The sequence below is a fragment of the Mizuhopecten yessoensis genome, unplaced genomic scaffold (genome assembly GCF_002113885.1).
Source record: "Mizuhopecten yessoensis strain PY_sf001 unplaced genomic scaffold, ASM211388v2 scaffold716181, whole genome shotgun sequence".
Lineage (NCBI taxonomy): Eukaryota > Metazoa > Mollusca > Bivalvia > Pectinida > Pectinidae > Mizuhopecten > Mizuhopecten yessoensis.
This window is the reverse complement of record NW_018479988.1, coordinates 139,336-162,960: the sequence shown is the minus strand read 5'-3', so window position 1 is coordinate 162,960 and position 23,625 is coordinate 139,336. Positions and strand designations below refer to the sequence as shown.

General features: G+C 32.9%; 1 protein-coding gene and 1 long non-coding RNA gene across 5 annotated transcripts; both read right to left on the bottom strand.

Moving 5' to 3' along the window:
- Positions 1–2,530: 2,530 nt before the first annotated feature.
- LOC110441983 lies at positions 2,531–22,072 on the bottom strand. Of its 4 annotated transcripts, none has more exons than XM_021485316.1 (5): positions 22,003–22,056; positions 21,547–21,584; positions 3,552–3,724; positions 3,040–3,150; positions 2,531–2,611 (listed from the first exon to the last, which is right to left on the bottom strand). In XM_021485316.1, exons 1-4 carry the CDS (start codon positions 22,039–22,041, stop codon positions 3,092–3,094), a joined length of 309 nt encoding a protein of 102 aa, XP_021340991.1. In that variant the 5' UTR covers positions 22,042–22,056; the 3' UTR covers positions 2,531–2,611; positions 3,040–3,091. The 4 variants fall into 4 exon arrangements, 3 of the variants coding, with proteins under 3 accessions (XP_021340991.1, XP_021340992.1, XP_021340990.1); XM_021485317.1 differs by having other exon boundaries at positions 3,552–3,733; positions 21,556–21,584; XR_002461972.1 differs by lacking the exons at positions 21,547–21,584; positions 22,003–22,056 and adding an exon at positions 4,100–4,181 and having other exon boundaries at positions 3,552–3,751.
- LOC110441984 lies at positions 12,436–14,301 on the bottom strand. Its single transcript, XR_002461973.1, has 4 exons — positions 14,232–14,301; positions 13,601–13,811; positions 12,982–13,087; positions 12,436–12,518 (listed from the first exon to the last, which is right to left on the bottom strand). It is a non-coding gene; the product is annotated as an uncharacterized LOC110441984 (long non-coding RNA).
- Positions 22,073–23,625: the final 1,553 nt, after the last annotated feature.

Genomic DNA, 23,625 nt, shown 5'->3' with positions numbered 1-23,625 from the left:
AGTGTACATAATGCTTAACACTGTTGATCGAGTGAGTGCAATTACCTAATATATTATCTTAAGTCATCTTAAATTACCTACATCTCTTATCCCATCTGGCCCTGTTGTAGTTAAGATTAAAAAAATCAATGTTGTTATTAGTTTATGTTTTTTTCCCCAATATATTCATTTTACTTTTCTGGCATTGTCGTTCATCTCCAAACTATATTTTGGCTTGTTTGTAAATCTTCGAGGAAATGAATATGTTCATTTCTAGAGGTAATGAAATAATTCATAGATTTTATATTGGACACAGGGTTAAAGTTTCCTTCTCCATTTTGATTCTGATAAATATCTGCAGATTATCTTCATCTGCTGTGTCAACTCCAAATAACAATATTACTCATACTTGTATTACTTAATCTAACCGTTTAGACTGAACACGGGACTTTTGAAGTCTCTCAACTATTTCTACATTTTGAGCTGTTGCGACGTTTTAGTCTCCATATAACAATACATTAGTGGAGAGTTGGTAAGAGAGGCGATACAGGCATTTACGTCTGGGAGTTTCATGCTTGTGACCATGTTCTAGGAAATGTTCGTTTGTTTCGAAGGTAGCAACGCAAGAAAAGACGTCCCAGGACTATCGACAAGACTTTTCTGGAGGTAATAATAGTTCAAAGAACTACATTCCATGCGTAGCCTGGTAAGGTAGATCTATCCAATACAGGACATGTTATTGTAATAGGAAGGAATAGCAACAACATTTCTGTTTAAACAGTTAGTTTAAACTGTAGTATTTATTTCTGGTAATATACAATACATCATATTTTCAATACATAATCATCAACGATTAGGAATCAAGTACCAAGTACTTATACAATGTCCGTTTAAACATTCCTTAGGTTTAGTGATAGACGAATCAATTTTTATTGTTTCTTACAATTGATTCCATAATGTAATGGTAGAAGGCAGAAAGGACTTATTGATATACAGATATTTTATAGCGTATAAGTAGAATGTTATTTGGATATCTAGTTCGGTAATCGTGAATGTCGGAGTTTGTTTGAAGATGTGTTTGGGTCATCGCTTGTTAAATGAGTTTTATAAATTATTCATTAGTAGTTTCGTTTGGAGCAAAGTTAATAAATTCTGCGGTCCCTTACTTAAACCCCACTTATTAAGTTGGCACATTATATAAATTAGTCCTTAAACCGACAGTAAATTAACAATTTACGTATACTAGAAACCTTACATAATATTCAGCACCTAACATTTTACATTTTTATTTCATATGATGTTCACAAAATATAAATTTCTTATATACTTCCCAACTGCAAGTTTTCTGTAAAGGAAATGCTCGCGGTAAATACATCTATCAGTTCACAAGATAAGACGTCCTGTAGAATTATTAAAGTAAATACTGATGACAATACATTAGACGTTTATAGAAAACAGTAACTTAATCGACATTAGAAATAACCAGCCAGTTGAGGAGACATCAACAGGGTAACCATCGCTGCCCCCGCCCCCACGCCCCCTCCTTTTTTCCTTGATGTTGTGCAAGATTTAAACTGTGTGTTGGTGTCAGGTATTGTTCCGGCGAATACAATGTCCGTTTTAGGATATGTATCTCATGAGTCACTTTCATCTTGTATACGCTGAGGTGGGGAAACGTGTATCTTTTTCAGGGAAGAAAGCTCACCACTTCACACTGATCGCGTCAACAGTATTGCCATTCCTCTTTAGCATCATATTGATGATAGTGCGTTGTATTGGGTTTACCATAAGAAAGTATGGGAAAGTAATCATTAATTCCTGTGTAATGAAGGCAGACAAATCTCAACCTCCGGGAGAAGATTTGTGATAAGCACAAGCACTCTAACCCTTGATCGAGATTTTTCTGCCTTCATTACAAATATATGCTATGCTGTAAGCGTACCTATTTTACTGGTGCACGTATTCTAATAAACTTATAAATTAACACTTTTCGCGTTTTTTATATTACGCTCAATTATGGTGGTTCAAATTGAAGTTTTTATATATACAAACGGTAAGCCAATATATCAATGCACTAAACGGTTAACATTCCACCATACGCTAAAAAAACCGCTTTAATGAGTGTGAATTTTACTATACAAAAATAGTATATAATCCTGCTATTTATACACAATGTTTATCTATAACATGCCTGTTCAGATAGTCAAACATCAACCGCCTGTTTAGGTCCTTGTGGTGTGTTGACTCAGTGGTGTAAACCTTTCTGTTTTACTTAACCTTGCACCATGTGCATATATGACTGTACTAAAAAATAAAGATACTTCTTTGCTTATATACTCGCGTAAGAAATTCCTTTTATATACATTGCCTAATTTTTATATAGCAGTATCGTTTATTTGTTTAATTATCTACATTTTCAGCAATTTTAGTTGCAGTTTGAATTAAACTGAAGACAGTTTCATATGTTTAAGTAAAATTGATGTAGCATTCATTACACTAAACAACTTTCCAATGATTTCATTGTGCGAAGGCAAAGATAAAAATTCAAATATTTACATAATAAATTAAGTTTTATTCTCAGCAACATATTATGATTCACGCAATATGACAGTATCAGGAAGTCTGTGGAATTCTGAAAGAACAAGAAAAAAGATGTGATTAGAACACGTTTTAAATTGATTCATAACATACGCCTAAAGAAACAGTAGCAAAAATCGTTTTTTATTTGTATTTTGTTGTTTTTTTGTTAAACTTTATCAAAGCTTGATATTGTCCAGAATTTGATGGCTGTAGTCAGTCCATTACACGTTTGAGAGGGTACCTAAAACGGAATACTTTTCAAATGTATAATGCAGTGAACTTTACTAATAATCAAATTAATGTAGCTTAAAACAAATAGAACAATTTATCTGCCTGCTTCTTTTATGTTGTTTAAAAAATGGAAAAAAGGAAAAATGGAAAATATTTTCCAGGAAGTGTTACATTATAATGAAATGAAATTTTCACATTTTTCTAATATATGAATAGAAGCTGTATCAATCAAACATTCAAAAGACTCACCATTTGATCACTTGTACGGGGAGGGGAGCATGTCAGTATCGGGAGGCTACGTCTAACCAGTGATACTTCCGGTAGCGTTGGTCAGGATGAGGATGGCGAAGAAGAGAAGGCCTGGAACAAAAACATTAGTTATCAGTCTCGCACTTTCTCAAATTCAGGCATAGAGGCAAAAGTAAATAGGGGAAGTCAAATGAAGGTAATAACGTAATTCATATCTTATTTTTGATGTTTTAAATACAGCATATGTAACAGTTAGCAGAACGAATATTACTTTTATTTTCGCATTCATTTTTTAAGCGACAACATCATTATTGAAATATATTGTTTTTTCTAGAACTGTTTATTCTAAATACAATTTTTTTTTGCGGAGCTCATGTTTTTTTTTTTTTTTTTTATGTAGTCATAATTTTTAATTTTTCAACTTTTCGGCTGTATTTTTGAATATTATAAAATGGTAATAAATACATATTCAGTAAAAATGAGCGCACATATAAGAACATACAAATCCTTACCATAGTTCAACAAGTTGCTTGTCTTGGCTCCTTGGGCGCTCTGCGCGGCGTAGTTGTAGTAGGTTCCAGCCCCGTACCCACCACCGTATCCAGCCATACCACCGTATCCAGGCTGGTAATACTGGGCCATAACGTAAGCCACCAGGCAGGGGATCAACACGAGCATCAGAGACTTGTTCATGGTGATTGGTGGGCGGATTCTGGTAACAACCACAAATATTATTAGAATAGTTTAGGTTATGAAATTAAGCACTATTGAGGTAAGAGTTCTTGTTGGCTGTGGTCTCATGTCCTACAATAAATAAATAATAACGCGACGCTTTTGATAAGCAACCCTGACTGGCACAAGACTAGAGCAAGTTTGAAACTTTACATTTGAGTAAAAATGATGTATTTTTCTTCTAAGGATATAACAATATAGTTAGGTGCTAGTATTCATACAAAATAGTTAAATGCTTAGTGAAGTTTGTATAGTGCATGATGACGAAATTATGAAGATGCTTCAGAAGAAAAACAGATAGAAAGTAGAGCAGTGAAATCTTACTTACCTTACACTGCTAGGGCAAACAAGTGAATGGTGAGTTGATTTCTAGCTGGGCTATTTATACTTACAGGACTGGTCACTTTGTGTTCGTGGCCGTCACATGTCTGACCATCAGTGCTTCCGCCTTTCGCTGTGCTGCCGAAATGTCGTAACATTACGTATAGAAGTCTGACCTTTCACAGAAATCTTCGGGTAGTATGATTGAGTTTTGTATTGAAATGTAAAAATATGATGTGAAACTATGTCATTCGGGTATATCCGTAGACATTTATGTTATAACATTACCCTCTTAAAGGGGATGCATGTTTTTTCATATGTAATACAGTTAAAAGGAAGATCAGGTGCAGAGAAATGGTAAAGGTTAGGTGATTTGTAACACATATACAATAAATGAAAATTGTAGAATATAGAGTAAAGGGTTTTTATTCATTTTTTTCCAGTATAAAGCAATCATAAATAATATTTCATACAAGAAAGATAAAATAAATAAAATAAAATAATCTTAAGGTAAGCGTGAATTGGCTCAAATAATAAAATAATTAAACTATTGGAAGGGTATTATACCACCTAATTAAGCACAACATGGCCACACTGCCTATTTTCAAGTCAGTAATGTATAATATCGTTGTTATCTTTGAGGACAGGAATAAAGTGTAGAGTTAATACTATAAAATTATTTAAACCGAACCTAAGCTCGTCACATTGTTGAACCAAAAACTAACTCACATCATTGTTTATCCGAATACTAACTCATAGCGTAGTTTAACACAAAACTAACTCACATCATTGTTTATCAGAATACTAACAGATAGCGTTGTTTAACCAAAACCTTACTCACATCATTGTTTAGCGGAATACTAACTCATAGCGTAGTTTAACAAAAAACTAGGGGACATCATTGTTTATCCGAATGCTAACTCATAGCGTAGTTTAACCAAAAACTAACTCCCATCATTATTTATCGGAATACTAACTCATAGCGTAGTTTAACAAAAAACTAACTCACATCATTGTTTATCCGAATACTAACTCATAGCGTTGTTTAACCAAAAACTAACTCATATCATTGTTTATCCGAATACTAACTCATAGCGTTGCTTAACTAAAAACGAACTCACATCATTGTTTATCCGAATACTAACTGATAGCGTAGTTTAACCAAAAACTAACTCACATCATTATTTATCCGAATACTAACTCATAGCGTTGGTTAACCAAAAACTAACTCACATCATTGTTTATCCGAATACTAACTGATAGCGTAGTTTAACCAAAAACTAACTCACATCCTTGTTTATCCGAATGCTAACTCATAGCGATGTTTAACCAAAAACTAACTCACATCATTATTTATCCGAATACTAACTCATAGCGATGTTTAACTAAAAACTAACTCACATCATTGTTTATCCGAATACTAACTCATAGCGCTGTTTAACCAAAAACTAACTCACATCATTGTTTATCCGAATACTAACTCAAAGCTTTGTTTAACCAAAAACTAACTCACATCATTGTTTATCAGAATACTAACTGATAGCGTTGTTTAACCAAAAACTAACTCACATCATTGTTTATCCGAATGCTAACTCATAGCGATTTTTAACCAAAAACTAACTCACATCATTATCTATCGGAATACTAACTCATAGCGTTGTTTAACTAAAAACTAACTCACATCCTTGTTTATCCGAATACTAACTCATAGCGTTATTTAACCAAATCCTAACTCACATCATTGTTTATCCGAATACTAACTCATAGCGTTGTTTAACCAAAACCTTACTCACATCATTGTTTATCCGAATACTAACTCATAGCGCTGTTTAACCAAAAACTAACTCACATCATTGTTTATCCGAAAACTAAGTCATAGCGTTGTTTAACCAAAACCTAACTCACATCATTGTTTATCGGAATACTAACTCATAGTGTTGTTTAACCAAAACCTTACTCACATCATTGTTTATCGGAATACTAACTCATAGCGTTGTTTAACAAAAAAATAACTCACATCATTATTTATCGGAATACTAACTCATAGCGTTGTTTAACTAAAAACAAACTCACATCATTGTTTATCCGAATACTAACTCATAGCGTTGTTTAACAAAAAACTAACTCACATCATTGTTTATCCGAATACTTACTCAAAGCGTTGTTTAACCAAAAACTAACTCACATTCTTGTTTATCCGAATACTAACTCATAGTGTTGTTTAACCAAAAACTAACTCACATCCTTGTTTATCCGAATACTAACTCATAGCGTTGTTTAACAAAAAACTAACTCACATCATTGTTTATCCGAATACTAACTCGTAGCGTTGTTTAACCAAAAACTAACTCACATCATTCTTTATCGGAATACTAACTCATAGCGTTGTTTAACTAAAAACGAACTCACATCATTGTTTATCCGAATACTAACTCGTAGCGTTGTTTAACCAAAAACCAACTCACATCATTGTTTATCGGAATACTAACTCATAGCGTTGTTTAACAAAAAACTAACTCACATCATTGTTTATCCGAATACTAACTCGTAGCGTTGTTTAACCAAAAACTAACTCACATCATTGTTTATCGGAATACTAACTCATAGCGTTGTTTAACCAAAAACTGACTCACATCATTATTTATCGGAATACTAACTCATAGCGCTGTTTAACCAAAAACTAACTCACATAATTGTTTATCCGAATACTAACTCATAGCGTTGTTTAACCAAAAACTAACTCACATAATTGTTTATCCGAATACTAACTCATAGCGTTGTTTCACTAAAAACTAACTCACATCATTGTTTATCCGAATACTAACTCATAGAGTTGTTTAACTAAAACCTAACTCACATCATTGTTTATCCGAATACTAACTCATAGCGTTGTTTAACCAAAAACTAACTCACATCATTATTTATCGGAATACTAACTCATAGCGTAGTTTTACCAAAAACTAACTCACATCATTGTTTATCCCAATACTAACTCATAGCGTTGTTTAACCAAAAACTAACTCACATAATTGTTTATCCGAATACTAACTCATAGCGTTGTTTAACCAAAAACAAACTCATATCCTTGTTTATCCGAATACTAACTCATAGCGTTGTTTAACCAAAAACTAACTCACATCATTGTTTATCCGAATACTAACTCATAGAGTTGTTTAACTAAAACCTAACTCACATCATTGTTTATCCGAATACTAACTCATAGAGTTGTTTAACTAAAACCTAACTCACATCATTGTTTATCCGAATACTAACTCGTAGCGTTGTTTAACCAAAAACTAACTCACATCATTATTTATCCGAATACTAACTCATAGCGTTGTTTAACCAAAAACTAACTCACATCATTGTTTATCAGAATACTAACTCATAGCGTTGTTTAACTAAAAACTAACTCACATCATTGTTTATTGTTTATCCGAATACTAACTCATAGCGTTGTTTAACCAAAAACTAACTCACATCCTTGTTTATCCGAATACTAACTCATAGTGTTGTTTAACCAAAAACTTACTCATATCATTGTTTATCGGAATACTAACTCATAGCGTTGTTAAACTTAAAACTAACTCACATCATTGTTTATCCGAATGCTAACTCATAGCGTTGTTTAACAAAAAACTAACTCACATCATTGTTTATCCGAGTACTTACTCATAGCGTTGTTTAATCAAATACTTACTCACATCATTGTTTATCCGAATATTAACTCAAAGCGTTGTTTAGCAAAACACTAACTCATAGCATTGTTTAACAAAATACTAACTCATAACAATGTTTATCCGAATACTTACTTATATCAATGCGTTAAGCGAAATTAAACTTATGGCATTGTTAAAATCGAAACCAATTTCATAAAACTGTTAATTCCAAAATAAAACTAGTAAATCCATCAGAAAATATCATTGTCGTTAAATAAAAAATAAATAAATAAATATACAACATTTGATATATCGCCCTATCTAGCTAACATAAGCCACACTAAAGCGCTTTACAGTACATAGATATTCAATTTTATACAGTCAATACAATAAGCATATATACCAATCAAAACAATTTTGAGGAACTACTAGTCCTATGCCACCTGGCTAATATCTCCCTATGTGTGTATGCCTGTGTGTGTGCTGGATATGTATTGTGTTCTGTTTGTAGTGGGACCGTCCTTCCAACGGTATCATTTATAGTGCCACCTCACTTGAATGCTACAGTACAGATACCGCAACACCCACCTCAGACCATTGTATACTCCACCTGGGTTGTTGGAGTTGTGTCGGCAGGAGAAACACACTTTCTCTAATATTCCATGCGTTAAGAGGAACATTTAACATTTAATAAGCAAGCTCAATCTTTGATTTCTAAAAAGGTTTTAGTTTCACTCATGAATGATAAATCAAGAAAGAATGAAACAGATTTAGGTCACAAAATAAGTAAGATAATACATATAATGAAATGACAAAAAGAATTGACAACTAATTAGACTTGTAAAGGTTAAAGTGATTATATTTGGAAGTGTAATTTTAATATCCAAATATCAATATATAAGGTGAACCATGTGTGTTTATCAGTTAACTCAACCATTGTTTAAGCAACATCTTAATTAGTACATTAACCAGAACCGGTGGCATTTACATTATGTAGCATCCAGGTAAAATATACTGAAGACTGGTTTGTTTTTCTCCAGGTGGGTTACAAACATTGTAAAGGAGGTAATTGATCTAGAACTGAGGTAGAATAAACCCAATAGTGTTGAATTTGTTTTAAAGCCATTTTTTCCTCAATAGAAATCACCAGTGACGGACACTCGGATTATTATCAAATAAAACTTCATGATAAAACGCATTTTCTTACAGTCATATACTTTTTTTGCTGTGCTCTGTAATAAATATCTTTTATTATTTTATAATACAAACACTTAATCTCTAAACTATAATAGTTTTATTCCATTACTCTGTATTGTATTTACTCTGTTATTCCGTAAAATTACGTATATTTCTTATATTAATTACTCTAATATAATAATTTATCTGTTCTATAAATTTGTACTCTGTTATGCATGATTTCTTTCGTATTACCCACAGGCTATATACTTTGGACCTAAGAAATACCCTCTGCGGGCTATCTGATGAAGCGGGCAACGTAACGAAATGGTTTCAAAAACCTATAAAAAGTGCGGGTTATGCGAAATCGTTATGGCTCAAAATCTTTATGGCTCAAAATCTTGTACATCTCTAATTAAAAAACCCAACAACAACAAAACTAAAGTTTTCAAGTTTTATCAACGAAGGTATGCATGAAAAGTCGGTTCATATCATAGCATGTATGTGGAGTCCTTAATGGAGGACTAGGAGTCGCCATCAGACTATTTAATGACATTGTAAGTATAACAACTAACAGTTAAATCTTATTAAAAAAACATAAATTATTAACACTGTTACATATCCAGGTACATACAGGTGCAAACTTCATGTCCTTGATGTAGGAAGTGAACCTGGTATTACGCATAACATTTTTATCTAGCAGAAAACCCGCGGGCAAGATATAGATTTTATTGCCTAAACATGATATTAGGTGAGCAGGCGACATGGCAGAGCAGGCAATACGCAAACATTGACGGTATATCATACTTGTATTCTGCTACTCCTAAAATAAATTACCTTTGATGTAAGGATTGAAAGGATCGATGGAATTACACTTTCTTATTTGAACGTTTAAGCGTTTTATGGTATAAAAACTATGATGTTAGACTAAGTTTTAGTTAACATTTTTTATTTAAATCAATTTATGAAAAAAAGGATTAACTGAATGCTTACAAGTTTGATAAAATGTTTAATTAAAATGTTCATGTTCAATTAAATGTTCAATATTATAGTATACCATGTTTGCGATGTAACGACACTTTTCACTGCTTATTAACCTAGTATGATTGCACGATAGATTATTCCCGTGCATGTGTCAACAGACTAACATTCTTCCAAAAACCTCCGGAAATATTCAAAATTTTAAAAAATCTCTCAAAAGTAAAATAATCCAGGTTAAAAAGACTAAATTTGACAAATGCCGACAGGGTCAGAAATGATTATAACGTTCACCTTGTTGTGAAATGAAGACATACAAGTCATCACGTGACAAATGTAAGCGCATTAAATAACTGCCTTGTTTAAATATTTAGATTGTCTACGTCACCTTACTTATCATAGACGTATGGACACTGGATAGACACAAAACAGATGTTCACTACGTTTTACTTGGTAGAATAGATATAATCAACACATGTTTGTATATAATGTTGGAACCTATAACTCTGGACTCGAAATTACTGTCACAAAGAATAGATGTCACACATGTTGTATCAGGATATCTAGTTTCGTAGCTATAGACATCGTTATCAAATTGAGGTAAAATGTAATGGAAAATATATAACCTTACAATAAATTATCTGATGTAGCCAGACCATGTAATTGTCTGTCGTTGATAAGGGTGTTGTTGACATCTCCCTAAATTTGTTTGTTAACATTTTAGAGTTTTATTCTTTTTATCTATTCGACTGAAGAATCCTAAATTTACACAATGTCCACATTGTGTCGCAAATCCTTACTTAAATGGGTATATGGAGTCAAATCTTTATTTGGGTATTTGTTTTCTGGTGATTATTTTCTGTGGTTTAATAGTAAATGAAAATCCGTGTTATGAGAGAGGATTGTTTCAGCGGTGTAATTAGTCGAGCCCTAGAAGGACCAAACATCTGTATGATGCAGTGTAATTAGTCGTGCCCTAGAAGGACCAAACATCTGTATGATGCATTGTAATTAGTCGAGCCCTAGAAGGACCAAACATCTGTATGATGCAGTGTAATTAGTCGAGCCCTAGAAGGACCAAAAATCTGTATGATGCAGTGTAATTAGTCCTGCCCTAGAAGGACCAAACATCTGTATGATGCAGTGTAATAAGTCGAGCCCTAGAAGGACCAAACATCTGTATGATGTAGTGTAATCGGTGGAGCCCTAGAAGGACCAAACATCTGTATGATGCGGTGTAATTAGTCGAGTCCTAGAAGGACCAAACATCTGTATGATGCAGTGTAATAAGTCGAGCCCTAGAAGGACCAAACATCTCTATGATGCAGTGTAATTAGTGGAGACCTAGAAGGACCAAACATCTGTATGATGCAGTGTAATTCATTTTGGGCATGCTGTATCTGTTACTACATTTTAAACGTGCAGTCCCATCTGTGTGTTTTATGTTCATCTTTCAATATACAAAGTGGTAGACTCTGTTGGTGGATTTCTTGGTCCCCGAGGAATGCCGTAAACCTTGATGCCCACAGTTATTTCCCCTTGAGGAGTGGTACATTCTTAATAATTCGAAATTAAATAGTACTTCTCCCTAATTTTTGAAAATCATATAATGACAAGGTTTTATACACCTCTACTTCTGTTTCAACAGTACTTTAGACCAGTTTAGTTTTTTGAGGTCCCTTGCATCACCGATGAGTCCTAGAAGGGGACACATCTGTTCAGCAAAGTGTTCATTTTGGCGTGCTGAATCAGACTATTACCAAATTTTGAAGTTGCAGTCCCATGTGTGTGACTGAGTTTGATCTTGTATCTAATATACCGACGTACAAGATAACATTAGTTTCAACGAAGGTTTTTTTATTTTTCGTTTTTATTTTTACATATTTTGTAAAAAAAGTTACTCGTTCATGCCATTTGTTTATACATTATGATAAATCAGAACGTTAGTAACCTACGGACTTTCCTGACTTGGAGGAGAGAAACACATAAGACACTCTTTTTATAATATATCCGCCTGTACTCAACAAAGCCATTTTTTTCAAAAGCTTATATTCTGATCTGTCCCTAAATTTCTTTAATTTGCTGAAACCATACCACAAAGAAGATTTTGACAATAAATGAAGCGAGTGTTTGGATTCAAATGTATCCATAGTCATTTTCAATTCATTAAAATTGGAATAAGTTATCAACGAAAAAAGAAATTGTGCTGGAGAACAGACTCAGAGTCTGAACATAGTGACAGTTTCCCTGATATAGGCCCGGGTTTTCTCCTGTGGTCTCTTGTTAGAGTTTATGATGTACAATATATTTTCTTTAATTATATTTATCCGTTCTTCAACGTTTTTTTAGTATTAGATCCAAGTTGTTGTGATTTGGTTCTCCTGTGTTGTTGCTGGCATAATTACATTTGCCTATTTCACATTAAATTTGTACAAACTTTATATACATGCTACTGTCAATGCTGTTATGAAATAGTGTATCTGACACAGAAATAACTTCTAGTAAAAAAAAAAGACAAATAAAACGAAAATAGTTTTATGTAAATACAGTTTTATTCATAGCAACACAAAATATATCGCGCAATATCAGCTATAACAGGACGTCTGTGGAATTCTGAAAGCATAAAAAATAGAATTAGAACATTTAATTATTTAATAGAGAATCACAAGTTCACGGTCTATTTAAATAGATATGATTCTTGAAGAAAATAAAATGTTTTTCCTTGTGATTTGTCTTATTCCATTACATGTTTTATCTTGTAGTGTTTCCAGCATGAATAAACACGACTATCTGATATGAGTTGATCCGTGATACGTTAGAATAGCGTCACCACTTACAATAATAATCTCCTGTTTCTTGTATCCAACAGGTTTAACAACATATCAGAATCTTTTGGATATTTCTTTATACTTAATATATATTTTAAAAAAATAAAAAATGTTCCACCTTACAAAGATAGTCCCTTTTTAGGCATGTCAGGATGAAACAAGTTTCTGCACTAGATAAATGGATAAACAACAACTATAGCAAGCGTTCAGAATAAACAAGAGCAATATCAAGTGTTCAGAAGACTTACCATTTGATTTCTTGTGTAAGATGCATGTCAGCTTCTGTTAACTACGTTTAACCAGTGATACTTCCAGTGGCATTGGTCAGGATGAGGATGGCGAAGAAGAGAAGACCTGGAGCAAAAGACATTCGTTTTTACGGTAATGTAATCCTGATATATAAATATAAATTTAAACCATTTTTTTTTACCCCTTTTGTGGTTAAGTTGATATCATGGTATAATGTAATGGTATTGAGAACGTTTTTTTAAAGATCATGTTTAAATCCTCCCTTATTTACATTCTAGGGCATTATTGTAGTTATTTTAAACATTAATAATGTATTCATGTGTATCGTTACAGATTGACAGAAACGCAGATTGTTGCATTCATTTACACAAATGACAAATACAGTATTTAGAAAAAAACTCTTTTCCGGGATACTTGGGTTAGTTATACTTTTTCGGTTTAACTTACTGCATACATATATTACATTCCGGATTGAACTTATTGTTTTGGATTAGGTCATTATTTACAGTTTATTGATCAAACCCACTATAAAGTTCACCGGATATGTATATTTTGGTTAAGTAAAACCTGTGTTGGTAGAATAGTTTGAAATTTAAACAGATGCCATGGAATACTTACCATAGTTCAACAAGTTGCTAGTCTTGGCTCCTTGGGCGCTCTGCGCGGCGTAGTTGTAGTAAGTTCCAGGCCCATATCCACCACCGTATCCAGCCATACCACCGTATCCAGGCTGGTAATACTGGGCCATGACATAAGCCACCAGGCAGGGGATCAACACGAGCATCAGAGACTTGTTCATGGTGATTGGTGGGCGGGGCAAGCGAGGATTCTATAAACAATGGAGTTATATTTACTCTTCACAATATATTTGTTTTATCTCTTTAAAGGAAAGTATAAAAAAAGTATATTTTACTTTCTACAAAAATATCTTTGATAGTCTTTGATCTCGTCATTTGTTTTAAGTATGTATCAAAATGTTTTCAAATGGCAAGCTCAAATATGTGTTCACATATTGGATATGAAGTAAACATTTTGTAAGCGAACCACTGGTAAAAGTTTGACAATTGAAGTTGGTATAGATATATATATGGAACATTCCAATATTTCTATGCTTGTAGCGCAATAAGGTCAAGTTTTACAGTTACATTGGTTTCCGAACTTGAGTAAAACGGTCTTACAGCTAAACATGTTTTAGATGTTATAAATTCAAACAAAAAACCCATAATAAAACATTTATAGATTGACTTACCTTGACACTGCAGAGGAGGTCGAATGAATGACCTCTCAGTTGACCACCTGCTATTTATACTGACCGGGATGATACCACGTGTCCGGAGCCGTCTGACCATTCAGCACTTCCGTGTCATCAGTCCTTCTGTAGTGGTGTAATATTGTATCTGAACATTGCCAGGAAGTCATGATATATTTTTGTTGATTTTTTATCATTTCTAACCAAAAATTGTGTAATAGATATATTTCATTTTGTAAAGGAATATATTCTGTACAACTGTGCAGAGGACATAATGTTACCTAAGAGCAAAGTTATGAACCTTTAAGAGAGATATTGAGAAAAGGAGCGAGACTCTTATAGACCGGTTTATGTTGATGGCATGAAAACAAACACCAGACAGCTATTTTTGTAGATATACCTTTCTTACAAAGACAGCAAAACTTACTATCTTTAAATCAATTTATTCTTTAAAATTTTGAATACTGTCCTGCATTTTCATAACCATTACACATAACATACTTACAAAACATACTTCAATGAAAACGTCATCCCCTGTTTAAGACGTCCAAAATAGACAAAAAGTTGGTTTTGCATTTTACTCGGTTAAAATGTATGACTACAGGAACTCCCTAAACATTGAACTACACTCATTTAGTATTTACAGTCAATATCTTAACCATTGAATGACTTATTCACTACATAAATCGACCAAATCGATGATATTCGTATCAACTATGAATGTCAAGGCTGGATTTCTGATGTCGTTATTACGTTTACGTCATAGTCATAAAATGATTATTTTAGGGGTTTAATTATAAATGAAAATCCTTCGTATTAATATATTTTAGGTTAAAACGGGTTCAATGGCACCATTCGCCCATTTGCTGTGTTTCTTAATATATTTCGGAATACCTATTGGTTTTGATTCCACTAAATGAACGAAATGACCATATTGTGTAGCAAATATTAATGTATTTATCCATTCAAATCGACTTCCTGCTGGCCAGAGGGCTATCAGTCAATCGTAACGTTGCAACAAGAATTTATTCTGAAACCGATATCACGAAAAACTCAGTCCTAACAATGTTTTAGATATATATATATATATTATCTTATAATACACTTTTATAGTACGTGCAGTGGAAAAAGGAAACAAAACAAGTGCCATGGCAACTATGCAATTTTGTTGTCTTTATCATTATTACTAGTTTCAATACTAGTTGATCGTTTCCACCACCTACTACATACATGAAGTAAATAGAATAAATATAACCAAACTGAATGAGTGTATGCAGTGGAAGCCAGGGAATCCAGGATGGATAAGATTCTATTATGCATATAACCATAATATGTTAATCTCCATTTTTATTTTCATATTGATAATTGATGAGCAGCATTATAGAATATAAAATCAGATTTCTTATCGGGTTATAAACCGAACACCGAAGTACACCGATTCATCATCCACTCCATTCCTTATGATTTCATTAAAATATTAGAAAGAAAAAAAATAGTTTTACAAAATGAGTGTCATTTTCATTTACAATAAATGAAGTAATTTTAATAACCATGTGCGCGTGCTATAATTCGCCGATCTAGCTGAGGAGGAGGTTTCAACATGCTCATTTCATCCACTCTCTCAAATAATTCATTAATAGATCCTTGCTAGTCGTCGGGAATATTTCCATGCTATCTGTTCTTAAATCGTGTATAATGCTCGAATTATCAATATCAAAAGGCGTGGTTGCAGACGAATATTCAAGTATGACAGATGACTACTTATTTGGAAAACAAAAACAATATTTCGTGTCTTATGAAAAAATTCGTTTTTAATTTATTAGTTAAGCACTTAACATACTGTAAACACAAATCAATGCAAAAACATGTTACAAACAATATTAAATAATTCTCAGTTTGCGCCATTTTGTAAATGGCGATGGTCAATTTCAATTATCCAAACATACAAATTATATTTGCTATTTCCAAATTACTACCACACAGTGTTATGTACTACCACTGTAAAACCTGTCGACAACTTATTATAACAGTGCGGTATACAAATAAGCAACCCTTCTTCTCAATCAATGCACATAGCCGCCTTGTTACTGGAACATCCAGCTATCGTAGGTAACAGTCGTAAGAATCAATCAATCATATCCGATGGCAGTTCGTCATAAAATGTACAACTACAGTAGCGGTAACCTCACGAACAAGCACATATATTCAAACCACTTTAAAATATTGCCAAACGTATACAAACAATTATATAAATCTTATAAGTTGTTATGGCTATTCATTAAGTATGAATCTTTAAGATTTTAGAACTTTTTAGTATTTAATCTTTGAAAGCAAGGGACGATGTTTCAGTGTTATCTTAATAGATTATACTGAATTATGAAGTTGTCTAAGTGTTTTAGTTTTGCTTTATTGTAGAAAATAATACTACACCACTGGAGCAGTTCTTGGACGGTGCGGTAATTTTCTTCAATATATGTTCATTTAGAGAACTGTAAGGCTTTCGCAGTCTCAGGCAATGACTTTTATCCTATAGTAGATGTGTGAATTGCATTCACGTATGTTTTTGTTTCACAAAGAATAGATGTAACACATAAGGGATCGGTATGTCTGGGTTTGTTACTTTGAACACCATTATCATTTTGAGATAAAACATAATAAAAAATATAACTTAATTGATAGCTATTGATAACATTGATTAGATCTTTAAAGACACCTCCCCAAGTTTGCCTTATGCTTACATTTGTTTGTTAACTATTTTAAGTTTTATCATATTTTTTTGTCCATTCGACTGAATAATCTTAAACTGACACAATGCCCAAATTGTGTAATAAATGCTTAATTCAATCGGCTTCTGGCGTCGACATTCTTATTTGGGCATTTGTTTACTTCGTTTTCTAGTGATACTTTTTTGTGTCTGTGGTCTATTTTTCAAGATAAAAGATGATAGAATCTGTTGGTGGATGTCTTAGTCCTCGAGGTTTGCCGTATCCGTGATGACCACAGTTATCTCCCTTTAAGAAGTGGCACACTCTTATTTATATTAGATTGATCAGAACTGCTCTATTGTTTGACATTCACATAATTAAGGGATTTTATGCACCCCTCCTTCTGTTTCAACGGTTATTAAGATTAATTTAGGTTACCATTTTTTTCGGTCACTAGCATCACCGATCAGTCCTAGAAGAACGCAACAGCTGTATGATACAGTGTAATTCATTTTTGGCATGCTTTATCTATAACCAATTCTTTAAGTTGCAGTCCCATGTGTATTATGAAGGTTCATCTTGTATCTGATATACAGAGGTACAAGAAGAATATTTTAAACGAAGGTATTTTCATTTTTTGTTTTATTTTTTTACGCATTTGATTTTTCTTATTATTGTTCTTTTACTCGTTCATGCTATTTGTTAATACATTTTGATGAACTCAGAACGTCAGTTACCTGCATACATTGCTGACTTTGACGGAATAAATATGAAGGTCACTCTTTTCGGAATACACCCGTCTGTATTCAACGAAGGGATCTGTTATAAAGCCTACATTCTGATCTTGAAGTAAAATAAGTCTTGACAAGGAATGAAACGAGACTTTGGATTAAAATCTTTCCAAAGTAATTTTCGAATCATTTAAATAAAAGGAAATTTGAATGAATTGTCATAGAAACACGAAATTGTGCTGGAGAACAGACTCTGAGTCTGAACATAGAGGCACTTTATCTAATACGGGCCCAAGTTTTCTCCTCTTGTCTTTTGTTGGAGTTTATGATGTACAATAGATTTTCTTTTGATTTGTTATTTTAATTCGTTCCCCCCCTTTTTAGTATGAGTTCCAAGTTGTTCTGATTGGGTCCCCGTGTGTTGTTGCTGGCGTATATACTTCTGCCTGTTTCACTTTAAGGTTTTACAAACTATATACATAATAATTATGCTACTTTCAGAGAGTAGTGAAAATGTGACAAATAAATCGTATTTTTTTTTTATATAAAGGCAGTTTTATTCATAGCAACACAAAATATATCGCGCAAAATAAGCTATAACAGGTCGTCTGTGGAATTCTGAAAGTATAGAAAAAATCAAATAAGTACATTTATCAAAATAAAGACAAATCATATTCAAAATTAAAACAAATAAAGTCGGGATATTCTCTCTAGTGTTTCGTCTTATCCCATTGCATTTTATTTCGTAGTGTTTCAAGCGTGAATAAACGTGACTATCTGATGTAAGTTGATCCAATATACGTTGGAATAGTGTCGCCACTTACAATTATAATCCCCTTTATCCTGTATCCAGCAGGTTATACAACAAATTAGAATATATCTTTTGGATATTTATTTTCCAATCTGTATTTTAGGAAACAAAGACATGTTACACCTTACAAACAAAGAAACTCTTGTTTGGGTTTGTCAAGTTGGGTCACACATGGTAAATGGATAAACAACAGATATAGCAAGCGTTCAGAATACACCAAAGCAATATCAGTTATTCAGGAGAATTACTGTTTTTTTCATTTTTTCATTTTTCTCATTTCAAAATAATTTATTAAATCAAGTAATTTAATGGGAATTGGGCAACAGACTATGCCCTAACAAGGCCTCTCCTTTGGGTTACATACATTTCAAACAATAGCAGAATTATAATTTAGACATTAACATATTAGCACTGGGTTGGAACATTAAATAGTACCTATATGCTTTTTTACGTTTGCCACAATGTTGTTAATGAATATAAGGTCAGGATGTAGTCCATCAGTATTATGTTTGTTTGAAATTAGAAGGGCTTCTGTTTTGTTGGGATTAAAAAGTATACCCCATCTATTTGCCTACATAGATATTATATTAAAATCATTATTTAAAATGTCGATAGCAGCTATTTTATCATTACCTATTAGCACAAATAATGAAGTATCATCAGCAAAATGATTTGACATTAGACTGAATTTCATTTACTAAATCATTTATATAAATAAGAAATAGATATAGACCGAGGACCGAGCCCTGTGGTAGCCCAGCTGATAAAGTCTTCCAGGAAGAGCGAAATCCATCAATTACTACACGTTGCTGCCTATCGATTAAGAAATTAAAGAGCCAGTTAAGCACATTATCTTTAATGCCATACTTTTTTCAGTTTATATACAAGTCCATCATGCCAAACCATGTCAAATGCTTTACTAATATCTCAAAAAATAGTCTTGCTTCTTTTCTCATATTAAGTTGTTTAAGAATTGCATCATATACTCTTATTAGCTGGATCACTGTAGAGTCTTTTGGCAGAAATGCAGATTGATTTTTAAAATTATGTTATTTGTTGAAAAATAATTGAATAGATATCTAAAAACTATCTTTTCAAGCATTTTACTAAACAATGGTGTGACAGAAATAGGTCAGTAATTAGATGGATCACCCCTTACCCCCTTGCTCTTAAAAATAGCAGTAACATTAGCATTTTTCCAGATTTGAGGTAAATAGCCAGATTTCAGAGATTTATTAAAAAGAATATATAAAGGCTTAACAAGTGATTCAGATACACCTTTGCTAAATTTAGGGTTAATTGAGTCCGGTCCTGGGGACTTCTTTACATAAATGAGATGGAGCTGGTCACATACTTCTTGCTCAGTAATAATAATATTTGATAGTTGATGGGGGAAAGGAGGAATATAAGATGAAAAATCTTTAAGTTGCTGTCTTGACAAGGAATGAAGCAAGACTTTGGATTTAAATATTTCCACAGAAGGTTTCGAATCATTTAAATTAAATGAAATTGGAATGAATTATCATAGAACTACTATATTGTGCTGGAAAATAGATTCTGAGTCAGAACAAAGAGAACAAAGTTTTCTCCTCTGATTCTTCGTTGGAATTTATGATGTACAATAGATTTTCTTTTGATTTGTTATTTTAATCCATTCCTCCCTTGTGTTGGGTCCCTGTGTGTTGTTGCTTGCGTATATACTTCTGCCTGTTTTACTTTAAGGTTGTATAAATAATAATTATTATTTCAGAAATGTAGTGAAAAAGTGTATCTGACGCAATTATAACTTCTATGAGAACAGAAGTGACAAATAAATCGTAAACAAGTTTTATATAAAGGTAGTTTTATTCATAGCAACACAACATATATCGCGCAATATAAGCTATAACAGGTCGTCTGTGGAATTCTGAAAGTATAGAAAAAATAAAATAAATACATATATTTATCAAAATAAAGACAAATTATATTCAAAATAGGAAAAAATAAAATCGGGGTATTCTCTTTAGTGTTTCGTCTTACATGCCTTATTTCGTAATGTTTCAAGCGTGACTAAACGTGACTATCTGATGTAAGTTGATCCAATATACGTTGGAATAGTGTCACCACTTACAATTATAATCCCCTTTATCCTGTATCCAGCAGGTTATACAACAAATTAGAATCTATCTTTTTGATATTTATTTTCTAATCTGTATTTAAGGAACCAAAGACATGTTACAGCTTAAAAACAAAGAAACTCTCGTTTGGGTTTGTCAGGTTGGGCCACATATGATAAATGGATAAACAAACAAGAGCAATATCAAGTGTTCAAAAGACTAACCATTTGATCTCTTGTGTAAGGTGCATGTCAGCTTCTGTTAACTACGTTTAACCAGTGATACTACCAGTGGCATTGGTCAGGATGAGGATGGCGAAGAAGAGAAGACCTGGAGCAAAAGACGTTCGTGTTTAAAGTAATGTAATCGTGTTATGTAAATGTAAATTTAAACCTCTTTTTTGGTCAAGCTGATATCATTATGTAATGTGATGCCATTTATAACTTTTTATAAAAGATCATGTTTAAATCATCCCTCATTTCATTTTAAGGCAAAATTAGCCTTTATAATGTATCCGTGCGTATTGTGACAGTTTTAACAAAAGGCTATTTTTTGCATTCATTTTAATGAATAACATTTACATCATTACCGGTAAATTTTTACCGGAAAGCATGGTGGAGTTATAATTTTTCGTATAAATAAATCGGTAAATCCTTTTTCTGTTTAACTTTTGTGTATGGATTGTAAAGTTTATAGTTAAATACGCCTTAAATTACTCTAGATATTTATGTTTCGTTTTATAAAAACCGGTAGAATGGTAGAATATTTGAAATCAAAACAGATGCCATAAAATCCTTACCATAGTTCAGGAGATTGCTTGTCTTGGCTCCTTGGGCGCTCTGCGCGGCGTAGTTGTAGTAGGTTCCAGGCCCGTACCCACCACCGTATCCAGCCATACCACCGTATCCAGGCTGGTAATACTGGGCCATGACGTAAGCCACCAGACAGGGGATCAAAACGAGCATCAGAGACTTGTTCATGGTGATTGGTGGGCGGGGCGAGCGAGGATTCTATAAACAATGGAGTTATATTTACTCTTCACAATATATTTGTTTTATCTCTTTAAAGGACAGTATAAAAAAGTATTATTTTCTTTCTACAAAAATATCTTTGATAGTCTTTGATCTCGTCATTTGTTTCAAGTATGTATCAAAATGTTTTCAAATGGCGAGCTCAAATATGTGTTCACATATTGGATATGAAGTAAACATTTTGTAAGCGAACCACTGGTAAAAGTTTGACTATTGAAGTTGGTATATATATATTTTGAACATTCCAATAGTTCTATGCTTGTAGCGCAATAAGGTCAAGTTTTAAAGTTACATTGGTTTACGAACTTGAGCAAAACGATCTTACAACTAAACATGTTTTAGAGGTTATAAATTCAAACAAAAAATCCCATAATAAAACGTTTATAGATTGACTTACCTTGACACTGCAGAGGAGGTCGAATGAATGACCTCTCATTTGACCACCTGCTATTTATACCGACCGGGATTATATCACGTGTCCGTCGCCGTCTGACCATTCAGCACTTCCGTGTCATCAGTCCTTCTGCAGTGTTGTAATATTGTATATGAACATTGCCAGGAAGACATGATATATTTTTGTTAATTTTTCATCATCTCTGACCATAAATTGTGTAATAGATATATTTCATTTTGTAAAGGAATATATTCTGTACAACTGTGCAGAGGACATAATGTTACCTAAGAGCAAAGTTATGAACCTTAAAAAGAGAGATATTGAGAAAAGGAGCGATACTGTTATAGACCGGTTTATGTTGATGGCATTAAAACAAACACTAGACAGCTATTTTTGTAGATATATCTTTCTTACAAAGACAGCAAAACTAACTATCTTCAAGTCAATTTATTCTTTAAAATTTTGAGTACTGTCCTGCACTTTCATAACCATTACACATAACATACTTACAACACATACTTCAATGAAAACGCCATCCCCTGTTTAAGACGTCCAAAATTTACTCGGTTAAAATGTATGACTACAGGAACTCCCTAAACATTGAACTACACTCATTTAGTATTTACAGTCAATATCTTAACCATGCATTGAATGACTTATTCACTACATTACTCGACCAAATCGATGATATTCGTATCAGCTATGAATGTCAAGGCCGGATTTCTGAGGTCGTTAATACGTTAACGTCATAGTCATAAAAGATGATTACTTTAGGGGTTTAATTATAAATTTCGCCCATTTGCCGTGTTTCTTAATATGTTTCGGAATACCTATGGGTTTTGATTCCACTAAATGAACGAAATGACCATATTGTGTAGCAAATATTGATGTATTTATCCATTCAAATCGACTTCCTGCTGGCCAAAGGACTATCGGTCAATCGTAACTTTGCAACTAGACTTTATTCTGAAACCGATTTAATTCATGAACAATTCAGTCCGAACAAGGTTTTATATTTATATATATCTTATCTTATAATACACTTTTATAGTACGTGCAGTGGAAAAAGGAAACAAAACAAGTGCCATGGCAACTATGTAATTTTGTTGTCTTTATCATTATTACTGGTTTCATTACTAGTTGATCGTTTCCACCACCTACTACATATATGAAGTAAATAGAATAAATATAACAAAACTGAATGAGTGTATGCATTGGAAGCCAGGGAATCCAGGATGGATAAGATTCTATTATGCATATAACCATAATATGTTAATCTCCATTTTTATTTTCATATTGATAATTGATGAGCAGCATTATAGAATATAAAATCAGATTTCTGATCGGGTTATAAACCGAACACCGAAGTACACCGATTCATCATTTAGCCCATTCCTTATGATTTCATTAAAAAATTGGAAAGATTTTTTTTTTTTTTTTGCAAAATGTGTGTCATTTTCATTTACAACAAATAAAGTAATTTTAATAACCATTTGCGCGTGCTATAATTCGCCGATCTAGTTGAGGAGGAGGTTTCAACATGCTCATTTCATCCACTCACTCAAATAATCCATTAATAGATCCTTGCTAGTCGTCGGGAATATTTCCATGCTATCTGTTCTTAAG

What these genes read in the sequence shown, in the direction of transcription:
- LOC110441983 (XM_021485315.1), bottom strand. Translation starts at nt 22,041, where the DNA reads ATGAGAGGTCATTCATTCGACCTCCTCTGCAGTGTCAAG. An exon ending in ACCTCCTCTGCAGTGTCAAG is followed by an intron (nt 21,585 to 22,002) that starts GTAAGTCAATCT and finishes CATTGTTTATAG; the next exon opens with AATCCTCGCTCGCCCCGCCC. An exon ending in AAGCAATCTCCTGAACTATG is followed by an intron (nt 20,905 to 21,373) that starts GTAAGGATTTTA and finishes CTTTTGCTCCAG; the next exon opens with GTCTTCTCTTCTTCGCCATC.